The following is a 10,908-nucleotide window of genomic DNA, read 5'->3' on the forward strand; positions in this document are numbered from 1 at the left end:
CTCCACCTCCATTAATTGTTCTGCAGTTTGCAACGGAAATCGGTCTTCAACGCTTTCAAAAGAAATCTCTGTGTTCTTGGCTTCTGTTTCTGAATTTGTCCTTTTCACTAAAATATCCAATAAGCTAAGCGTTTGCCGCATATCGTATTTTATGGTCGCTATTTCTCTTGTCAGTCTCTTCAAATGATCCACTGTAAGTATAAATACCATAATTTAAGAAACGAATAAAATACATATACTGTATATACACAATTTTAATATAGAAATTAGCAGTTGCGTTGAGTAAAAAAAAAGAAAAAACAGAAATGTTTATTGCGATATACTATAAAATATTTTTTTATCCAAAATAAAATATAAATTCTTAAACATTTTAATTTAAAGTTTTTATTTTAATATACTACATTTTTTATTATTATTATTAGTTTTCGCGTATTTATTATTAAAGTTATATAATATTATAAAAAGTAATTTAAAAAAATTAAAGTAATATTACAACAGTATAGTAATAATAATAAATTCTATGTAAAAAATTTTAGAAATAATCTATAGAAAATAAATAATTAAAGAAATAAGAGTTTTAATATCTATTATTTTTAAATTTATCAAATATTTTTTCGTATAATTAAAGATTTCAAAAATACTGAGTTTTTGTTTGGACAAACGCATAATAGATAGTTAGTGAAATACAATGATAAACTTATCTCTGTATTACAATTATAACATTTATAACACTGTAATACAGAGACAAGTTTATTTGATAAAAATTTATATCTTTGTTAAAAAAAATTATGTAATTCTAAAAATATGATACATAAATTCATTGGATAGCGAATATTTACTTACCAATTGCATCTTGTGAAGACTTATCCAAATTATCATTTCTTTTTTCTTGTAATCTCTCTTCGTCTTGCATATGGCCGATCTCATCCATTTTATCCACATGCCGATTTGATATATCCTCTTCATTTTCTAGTCTATGGTGTACAGTACTATTGTGTCTTTCTTCATTTCTTGAATACGAAGAATTATGATCTCGAGATTCGTGTTCATTTGAATTTGAAACCTTTTCTGATTTGCTGTACGTTTCTGCGGAAGAATTCCGAGAACATTTAATCGTGGATAAAATTCCAGATTCATTTTCATCGTACGATCGTTGACCTTTCAATACAAAATAAAATGTAAATTAAAAAAATAAAAAAATATAAATTTCACGTATACATATACACTCGTATGTAATATAAACATAACAGATTAGATTGTGTACTTACGTTTTGCAGGAGGACGTGGAGGACGTGGTAAAATAATTTCTCTAGATGATTCTTCCTCGCTTTCGGACGAGAGCATAGCTTTTTTTGCTCTTAATTTTCTCGCTTCTTTGCTTCTCGCTTCTTTATCGGTATCCATATTCGATGTATCAAGGGCTTGTTTGGCTTTCTCATCGGCTTTACATAAAGATGCTGAAAATATTTCAAATATTGTTAGTAAAATATTATGAAAAAACTTGAATTATTTGATTTCAATACTTACAATACTCGCCAAAAATCCGATCAATTTTAACGGAAGACCAATTAGAAGTTGGAATTTCTTCTTTTTCAATCGCCTTCCGAATTTTTAAATCCGTTTTATAATGTGAAGGATACTTGCATACATCGTTACTTTGTAGCCAAGATTTTGGTATTACTTGGATACCATCGTAGAATTCTGCGACGATAAATCCCTGATTCTTTGAATTCGGCATCTTCCGCCTGAAACTTTTGAACATATTTTCCCGAGTATCGTATTGTAAACATATATACATCCGCACAAAAATTTATTTAAATATGATACATATCTGGTTATATATATATAAATTTTTTTAGAAGAAAATTATGAAACGCAGTACGCAATATATTATAAACTATGTGCGGTGTTTATTAGCGGTAATACTGTAAAATTACTTTCATTACTATTCTTTACATATGGTAATTTTACAAATTTTTTACTAATTTTATGCAAAGGCCAAACTTGAAGAGCAGATAACTGACTGACTTTAAAGATGTCAAAATCGACAGAACTGCATGGATAATTGTAAAGTTCCTCAACAACTTTAAATTAACGACCTACTGCAATGTAATTACCTTCAATCGATGTTGCAATGTTTTCTAAACAGACGATATCATTTTCTATGAGACAACAATTATCAGGAGATTTAATTGAAATAACAAATTGAGAAAATTCAATCTTCGAAAATTGTGGACTGAAACAACCCGATATCAATGGTCCTTTTTCGTGAGGAGTTTTTACGTTAATTTTTGAAACGTTTATATTGTCAGAGTTTATGTTACAAAAACTCATCTCCGCATAGCGATTTCTAATTTGCTCTAATGGTTTATCCGATTTTCTTAAAATAGATTTCAATTCTTTCATGAAATTTTCAAACGGAAAGGCACTAAAAGTGTTTAATTGTCCAAATTGTTTTACGCAATCAGCTATATGTAAAAGACCGTGAATGTTATGGGACGCAAATTCAGGTCCATAAATTTTAATAAAGCATTCAACAAAATGTTTTAATAATTTATCTGCATATTCTATGTGTTCGACTGTACTTTTCTGACATAAAATACGAACAGCAACGTGCAAAGTGAGAAAATTGGAGAAAATAACAGAATTTAATTCTTTTCGTAATATTACAGGACCGGTATATAATAGAAATTGTCTTAATTCAGTTGCTTTCCACTGTGCAAAATCTTGTATTTCTCGTGGTCTTCTTGCAAATTCTTTTGGAATGAAATGTCTGATGTTAAGAAGAGACTCGGAAATATTTTTTATTTTATGCGAGGATAAACATCTAGTTTTAAGAGGACCACTTATCCACAATTTTATCAACTTTTTAACAACGCCAATGCATATCATATGCATGCAATGGTAATCAAATGGTATGTGAGATACAACACCAAAATGTGGAATGTTTAGTAGAATGGAATGACCCAGATGATGTTCTTCTTGAATTTGATTAGAGAAGCTATCGTCTGTTCTTGCTTGGTAATCAAAATTGGGGAAACATATTCTGTTAGCGATAAAATCTCCTTCAATCGTACATTTTGGACAACTGAAATAACCTTTATGTCCTTTCGTAAGAGTAATGAAAGATTTTGCAGGAGCATCACATATGACAGAATGTATTGATATTGAAAATGTTGTCTCATTATAAATTACGCCCTCATTAATTAAATTACTGATTTCTTCTACGAACTGTTGTAAGAATTTATTCGAATCCGCTGGTTTAGATTTACTGAAATAACAACCAATAAGAAATACTTTGCCGTCAGGCATGATTCGTCCTAAAATGGGCCATAATTGATTAGAACTCGACCGAGAAATTGGTAAACCATCGATACCAATTTGAATCTGAACAGGTGATGAAACCGTATTCTTGTTTCTAGATATAAATTGGAGAATGTTATATTCAATATTAAAATGACAATATTGTCCCGGAAATATTTCAGTAATAACGGAAGATCGTGGTGTATGTAGTAATGTCTTTGCACATTTTGGCAAATTGGAAAAAGTAGGATGCGCTGTTCTCAAACCGGACAATAAATGCGATAAAGCTACATGAGAAATACGATGTGTGCAAGACCATTGTACTAAAAATGCTTTGAAATCGTTATTTTCTTCCTCTGAATCACGCTCCTCTCTTATACTGTCCTCTCTTATATTGTTTTCTCGATGTAAAGGTATATTATTTATAAAAACATTATGTGCAGAAATATTTCTATTCGTTATATTATTTCTATTCGTTATATTCGTAAACGTTAAATCGGGAAATGATAAATTTATTGCGTTTTGTTTAGTTTCGTCGAAAATGGCGCAATTAAAATCGATTATCTCGTCATGATTACTCGAAGCAGAATTATTTGAAATTTCGTTCGTATTAATATCTAATTCTTCGTTAAATCGGGCAAGTAATTCATCACTGCATTCTCGAATTATTTTACGACGGTACCTTTTTGAAATACGTGACGAAAATTTACGCTTTGACATGGTTCATTATTAATTCTGTACAAGTATCTATGTAAAAATCTATGTAAATATTATATATTTAAAAATTCAAATAAAATGTGGAATTAAAAAGATCTTATACTTGCTCTTTTCGGTAATTGTTGAACAATCTCGATCGTTGTAGGTGGAATATATATATTGTTCAATTTCTTAATTAGTTACTCTCGATGATTCACTCACTGATCACAGCTAGGATCATGCATCAAGACCGAAGAAAACAGAAATCTTGATCGCTGAAAAAAATTACAAATATGTAGTAAAACGCACAACACACGTACTAGCATCCGTAAAGGTGCGTATATCAATATCTTCGCACTCTCCCACTTCCACTTTCTCTCTCTCTCTCTCTCTTTCTCGCTCTCGCTCTCTCTCTCTCGTTCATTCGCTCGCTCGCTCGCGCTTTCTCTCTCTCTCTTTCGTTCATTCGCTCGCTCGCTCGCGCTTCTCTCTCTCTCTTTTTCTATTTCTCTTACTCTCTCTCTTTCTCTCTCGCCTATAGATCTTTGTAAAGTATAAAAAATATTCGTCTATTGTATATACTCATACATCTCGAATCCCGTACAGCAAAGTTAATCCTGCATGCAATGTACATACACGTGTCATTGTGCAGGATCATTCGTGTCCATACCGTTACGATTCCTATTTCTCATATACATACATGTAATTTTTATAATTCTTCCAAATTTTTTTTCTAATGTATACATAGCAGAATAATTTAATAGAAAACTTGAAAACGACGTGTAAATTTTAATAGAATTTTTGAATACTTTTACAAGCCTCAAAATCAGATCGGACACAAATGATCCATGTGTGTCACTCTCATGGGTACTAAAAATATGCATGTACCACACTGCAAAATTAATTAATGGAATAAATTATGGCGGTACCTCTTTGAAAAATATTCGACAAAAATTTACGCTTTGCTATGGTTAATTTTAATTGTATTTTAATATTCCCATTTTCTACATAAATGTGTACTACAATAGACTAAAAATATTTAAAAAAATTTCTACTTACTTTCTTTCTAAGAAATCCTCTTCATCCAATAATTCAGTTACGGTCACTTACTCTCGTTACTTATCACTGTGCATCTAACACGTGCTAACACGAGCAATAGGCGCGAATAGACTCAGAGTCGTCAAACTCCCGTGTTATTTTTTCGTCTAGTATTTCAGCGCCATCTAATAGTTTACCCTCTATAAGTGTGAACTACAAGGTAAAACAGCATGAATAGTCGATAAAAATGCATGGCATTTTTACCCTTTTTTGTTATTAAAATTATAAAAATTATTAGTGAATCAGGTAAAATTAAAAACACGTAATAAATTTATAAATACATTTTATTTATATAGTATAATAATTCAAAAAGAAAAAGAATTAACGTATTCCTTAAAAAGAAATCTAACCAAAATCTTTATGAAAATTATGAGATAACATAATGCATTTTGTACAAACCAGCGACTTGGGTATGTCAATTTAAATATACTTGACTGTTTATATTTTTATTTAATTCGTGTAACTTTAGTCCTTTCTCTCTCTCTCTCTCTTAGGTAAAACTAAAAAAACTACTCTTAAAGCCCCACTGAGTATTTCCGGAATATTCTCTTTTCTGCGTCCTCGTTTCGCCTTGGCGTGTCATCGCGTGGGTTCTCCGTCGACAGGCTGTTATTACCATGCTGCAGTACCAAATGTAATAATACGTCCAGCTCTGCAAAAAGAAAACACAAATTAATAAAAATTTATGATCCAGACAGACACGTAATGTGTCATGGAAAACATGGAATATTTTGTAGTTTTCAACCAAATTATATTTGAAAATTTTGAATATCCTTCTTTGTATTCTCAAAATGACAAATTCATTAAGCTCTCAATTTTCTTTATTATTATTAAAGACAAAATTGTATTTTAAAAAATTGTATTTTATAACACAATTACGTAATCTGTTGCGAATTCTACCTACTTCTTAATCTCGTTGATTCATGAATCTCCATGTCCCAATTATCGCTGTCTCTGGTAGTTTTAATCATGGGCCAATTATCACTGTCTCTGGTAGCTTCGATCATGGGCCGATCCGATGTTAAAATCTCCGCTAAGTATTACGCTCACATTATATTTAGGATTCTGTCAACATATTCCAAGATTGTTAGTAAATTGTAATATATGTAACATATACTCTTAGATAAATCGTGCAATTTAACTTACCTTTCCTTTCCAAAGATACTATGCTGATTGTATATTTAATCATATAGACATTGGAACATTTATCTATATTCTAGATTCGGGTTTCATTTTCTTTCCATATTTGTTTGACATTCTCGCAGCTATTTTATACATGAAATTATCAGAGTGGACATTGATTTTTCGGCACAGAATATTATTCATAAATTTGCACCAAGCTTTGAGAAATTCTTCTGCGGTTATCAATATTAATGTTTCTTTTAAGTGTGTACATTGTACGGAACACGTAAGAAAACATTGATTTTCTAGAATTTTTCTTGTTTTTTCTAGTATTTTAATTTTATGGCATATCTCAGGAAATTGCTGCTCTAAAATTTCGATAGCCTTTTCAATTTCAATTAAAGTTTGTGCGTTTGTATGATTCTTGGCACATTTCTCACATTGCGCAACAAGTTCTTTGCGTCTAATAATGTCAATGATTTTTTTTTCGTTAAGTAATTTCTCATTTATATCACTTCTTGGTATTGCTGACTCATTACATTCTACTTCTTCATATTGTGTGTTTTCAGAATCGTTCATTTCTTTCATTGTCTGAGACAGATTCATCAAATGAGTCAAAGCCAATGTCGAGCCTTCTGTAGTATCTTTACAGTTAGCTCCGATGGAATGTTTGGAAGATAAATTACAAATAAGTAATGTTTTAAATCCACCTTCAAATTGTTCGCAACTTGGATTTCTGTTAGCAAATCCGTTGCTTCTTATCTGGCTGAAAAAATTTTCAGCCGGGTCTTGGTTCAAAAATTTTAAATTGAGCGATTCAAATTTAGCAGCACGAAGTGTTTTCCATATTTCTTGTGTGCCTTTCATAGTCCAAATCCAGTTTTTTAAATTAGGTGCAGTCTTACTAGGAATTTTTTTAGTCAGTTTTTCAACGTAACGCATATTTTTGATTTTTTTACAGGCTTCTTGCCAAAATGCACAGTGTCCACTAGTAGCCGTTATTATACTACTTAATCCTTGCTGATGTTTGCCATTGAATGAATCAAATAAATCATTCATAAATCTGACAAATTCGCAAGTTGTGGATGCACTTTTGGACATAATCATGTCTCCTTGTTGTGTTGGGACAACTCCTGCAACAAACAAAATACAGACAAAATTATTCTTAGATATTTTTGATATTATTTTAAAATTTACTTATAGTTATTTATTCATATACTTATTTACCTCCATTTACATTTAATATAACATCCATAAAATTTGACACTGTGCGACTAAATACTTGAGTTGCGTATTTAACCCTCATTTTGGGGATTAGCTTGGGAATAATGTGCTTCTCAGTTATTTTCTCCATTTGTCGGTATCTCATAAGAGAATTTTTATCAATGTCGTACGCTTTTTGAATATCATCCCAAGATGCGTATTTTTTGTTTAAAGCACACGATATTCTTGTGTCAGTATCTAAATCCTTTGTGAGAAGATTATTTCTGGTACCCTTTATCAAGTGTACGTAATCATACACAGGTATTACTTTATGGTTTTTTATCATAAAACTATTACCTGAAACAAACGAAAATATTCAAAGTCTTTATTACATATTAGAAACAAATTTAATAAAAATCATAAATATGGAGCGATATAAGTAATAGAAAAGTGTACATTGTCTTGTAAATTATGTACTTACTTGTAGGTAAATTCTTCATAATGCGAATTTTATTGGAATCAGAAATTAAACTGTTAATTGCAGCCATATTGGTACCACCCTGATCGCATACAACAGCCACAGGTATTAATCCCGATGCAGAAATGTTCACTAGCCATTGTTTCACGCATCGAATGAGTTGATGCGTTTTTGTAGTGCTCTCACAAAAACCGTATCCCAAAGGCATCTTGTTTCCAGATTTAAGACACCGAAGATAGAAAACTATAGCATGGTCAGCAATTTTTCTTGTTCTTCTCATTCCCCAGTCCTCAAAGCCAATGATTCGATCTTGCTTTTTATTGTAGTATAAAGCTGGTTGTAATGAAATTTCGTCCCAAATGAGAGCAACATATTTGTCTCTGCTGTCTTTCAGATCCAACGCTATTTGTTCCAGATACTTTACTATTAAACGAGTACATCCAGCTCTAATAGGAATGTTGTTCAGTTGTGAATTCAAGGTGGAAATAGATGGGCAACTTAAATATTTACTTAAAAAAGTATAGCATGCACGGGATCTCTTATATATATTTATGCAAAATATTTTATCCTCAATAGTATATCTTCGGGCCTGAAGAAAAAGATTTTATCAAACTGATCAAATTTATAATAAAACGTGTGTGTGTATACAAATTATAATAAAACATTATTAGGTAAAGGAACATGAAAGGATATTAGCTGTTATACTGAATGTTAAGTACCTGAACAGGAACGTCATTATTCCTTAAAATCATATTGACGAATTTCTCTTTCACAGTATTACTTGCGTTTGTATGTGTGAAAGAAATTGTGCCTTTGTTTTTTTTATAATTTATTGCAAGACGCTTCAAGTCTCTATTTTTACGTCTCAATTTTACGTTCATAATATGCAATGACTTTGCTCTCGGACTGAGATGAACAACACGTGTAATATGTCGTAAATTTGGTCTTCTTCCTTTGGATGTATTTGCGAACTGTGTTTCCAAATTTTGTATCCTCTTCTCAAACATTTGGTTTAACGATGCTTGTTCATTTTGCAACAGACCGTCATGATGCACTAATAATTCATTGTGCTGTTGCAATGTTCTTTCCATGTCTATTACACGTTGACCAATGTGTGGTTGTTCAATTTGTGGTTGCTCAATCTGTGGCTGTTCACTTTGCGGCTGTTCAATATCTGCCTGTTCAATCTGTGGTGGTACGGATTGCACATTATTATCCGTTGCAATATTGTCCACATCATTATTTTCCATTATCAAAGCAGGTACTGCTGTTTTCAGCAGAAATCGGTTACGTTGAGAGCAGCTATAATCTTTCTCCGAGAAATGCTTATGGCATACTTTATATTTTTGCAATTCATTAGCACAATAATTCTGCAAGTCATACAATTTCAAATTTTTTATCCATGCTGAGCATCTTTCTGCATCTTTGGGAAATTTATGCGAAGGAACTTTAACACCTGACTTGCAGTTAGAAACGCAACAAGCTTTCACCATTTTTCTAAAGACAAAAGATATAAATTTTTTTATAAATAAACAATAAAAAAATCAATTAGTGCAGAAGAAGAATGGTTTTATATACTCTATATAATTTTCAATATATAATAAATTCAACAAAATTATGCATGATGACTTACCCAATTTTTTTCTGTATCTGGTTCCACAGCTATTAGTTATCCAAGTAGATATTAGGTATCTCCAAAATAAGATTCCCTGAAGAATCTTTGTACTCCAAGATCCAAAAATCTAAAGAATCAAATTCATATATTTCTTTTTAAACATATATGACTAAAATTAACATATGCATGAATAAAAATGTTAAAAATATGAAGAAATTTATGTATGAAAATACTAAAAATACTAAAAATCAACTAATAAATAATTAAGACATAATTCGCTCGTGTCAAAATCAACAAATACAAATATGTAACCTATTCTTTAAATTAATCCATTTGCTCATTTATACTTACCGATGTCGTTAACAATCGTTAATAATCGTTAACGCTCAATTCGATTCAGTCGATTTCAATACACCAGTAACTGCCAGGGCAATTAAAAACACCACGTTACACTGCACAACACAACACAACCGCACTGCACAATGATTCCAAACAATTCCAAATGATCCCAAATGATCCCGCATGGCACCGCATGGCCGGATACGTAGTTCACAATTATAGAGGGTAAACTATTAGATGGCGCTGAAATACTAGACGAAATTTTCCCATAAGAGTTCATTGGGCCTGAATAGACTGGAAGAGACTTCTCCTCTCGCGAATGTCTCATTGTATCTCACGAAGAAACAAATGACGAATGCAAATGAGCGCGAAGCGCGAAGGCGCCAAACGCAGCCCTGCAACGGTCCTTATCTAATAGTGGTTTTCCTTGGGAGAACTAGTGTGCACTGAGTGTGCACTCGCCGCTGGCAATTGGGCGTTTCGGTTCGCGCGATGACGGTGCCAACGGAAACGCCCAATTACGCGCGGCGAGTGCATACTCAGTGCGCATTAGTTCTCCCAAGGAAAAACGTTATAAGGTGCGTACATACATGTCTGTCGGGTGCCCCTGCATGAAGAATCACATACATAAAAATCGGCTTAATCAATTACACAAAATATGTTTCCAGTAATACTGTAAATAAACATCATATACAAAATAATTTTAATAAATTTGTACTTGTACGGGCCAAAACGTGGCCTGCATGAAGCACGAGGCACTCAACAGATATGTACGCACCTTAGCAACAACCTAATATGGATGATTGTTAGGGCCGGTATATAATAATTTGTTCTCAATTTAAGATCGTCTTAAACATAATCTTAAGAAACTAACACCGCCATTTAACAATGAATAAAAGATCGTATACGTACTTATAAGACGATCTAATGGCTCCTGCACATGAACACGGAAACGCTTGCCGTGCGGCAAGCGTTTCCACATCCAGAGTGCAGGAGACAAAAAATGTAAGACCAAATTGCATAAATAAATATATAAATATATAAATATATATAT

The 10,908-nt window shown here is 31.9% G+C and overlaps 3 protein-coding genes across 3 annotated transcripts in view; all 3 read right to left on the reverse strand.

Annotated features, from left to right (window-relative positions):
• The window catches only part of LOC120358462 (uncharacterized protein PFB0460c-like), a 3,333-nt gene extending 1,026 nt beyond the window's left edge, over window positions 1–2,307 (reverse strand). The window contains exons 1-4 of the mRNA XM_039452801.1: window positions 1,537–2,307; window positions 1,269–1,457; window positions 844–1,158; window positions 1–191 (exon numbers count right to left, since the gene is read on the reverse strand). The exon at window positions 1–191 is cut by the window's left edge and continues 42 nt beyond it. Of these exons, the coding sequence (XP_039308735.1) occupies window positions 1–191; window positions 844–1,158; window positions 1,269–1,457; window positions 1,537–1,798 (957 nt within the window). The 5' untranslated portion in view covers window positions 1,799–2,307. The remainder of the gene's footprint in view (window positions 192–843; window positions 1,159–1,268; window positions 1,458–1,536) is intronic.
• Window positions 2,308–5,363: 3,056 nt separating this feature from the next.
• LOC120356843 lies at window positions 5,364–8,624 on the reverse strand. The gene is made up of 5 exons (XM_039452654.1): window positions 7,904–8,624; window positions 7,447–7,779; window positions 6,244–7,352; window positions 6,002–6,162; window positions 5,364–5,749 (listed from the first exon to the last, which is right to left on the reverse strand). The coding sequence occupies exons 1-3, from the start codon at window positions 8,178–8,180 to the stop codon at window positions 6,307–6,309; spliced, it is 1,656 nt and encodes a 551-aa protein (XP_039308588.1). The 5' UTR covers window positions 8,181–8,624; the 3' UTR covers window positions 5,364–5,749; window positions 6,002–6,162; window positions 6,244–6,306.
• Window positions 5,364–10,131, reverse strand: LOC120358416. Its single transcript, XM_039452655.1, has 4 exons — window positions 9,867–10,131; window positions 9,534–9,642; window positions 8,620–9,397; window positions 5,364–5,717 (listed from the first exon to the last, which is right to left on the reverse strand). Exons 3-4 carry the CDS (start codon window positions 9,391–9,393, stop codon window positions 5,613–5,615), a joined length of 879 nt encoding a protein of 292 aa, XP_039308589.1. The 5' UTR covers window positions 9,394–9,397; window positions 9,534–9,642; window positions 9,867–10,131; the 3' UTR covers window positions 5,364–5,612.
• Between the last annotated feature and the right edge of the window lie 777 nt (window positions 10,132–10,908).

Source organism: Solenopsis invicta, chromosome 8 (genome assembly GCF_016802725.1).
Source record: "Solenopsis invicta isolate M01_SB chromosome 8, UNIL_Sinv_3.0, whole genome shotgun sequence".
In the NCBI taxonomy this organism is placed as follows: Eukaryota; Metazoa; Arthropoda; class Insecta; order Hymenoptera; family Formicidae; genus Solenopsis; species Solenopsis invicta.

Coding starts and splice junctions, on each gene's coding strand:
- LOC120356843 (XM_039452654.1), bottom strand. CDS start 8,180: ATGAGAAGAACAAGAAAAATTGCTGACCATGCTATAGTTTTCTATCTT. Junction 7,780..7,903: donor TATGAAGAATTTACCTACAA/GTAAGTACATAA, acceptor CGTTTGTTTCAG/GTAATAGTTTTATGATAAAA. Junction 7,353..7,446: donor TATATTAAATGTAAATGGAG/GTAAATAAGTAT, acceptor TGTTTGTTGCAG/GAGTTGTCCCAACACAACAA.
- LOC120358416 (XM_039452655.1), bottom strand. CDS start 9,393: ATGGTGAAAGCTTGTTGCGTTTCTAACTGCAAGTCAGGTGTTAAAGTT. Junction 5,718..8,619: donor ATAATGACGTTCCTGTTCAG/GTACTTAACATT, acceptor TTGGTACTGCAG/CATGGTAATAACAGCCTGTC.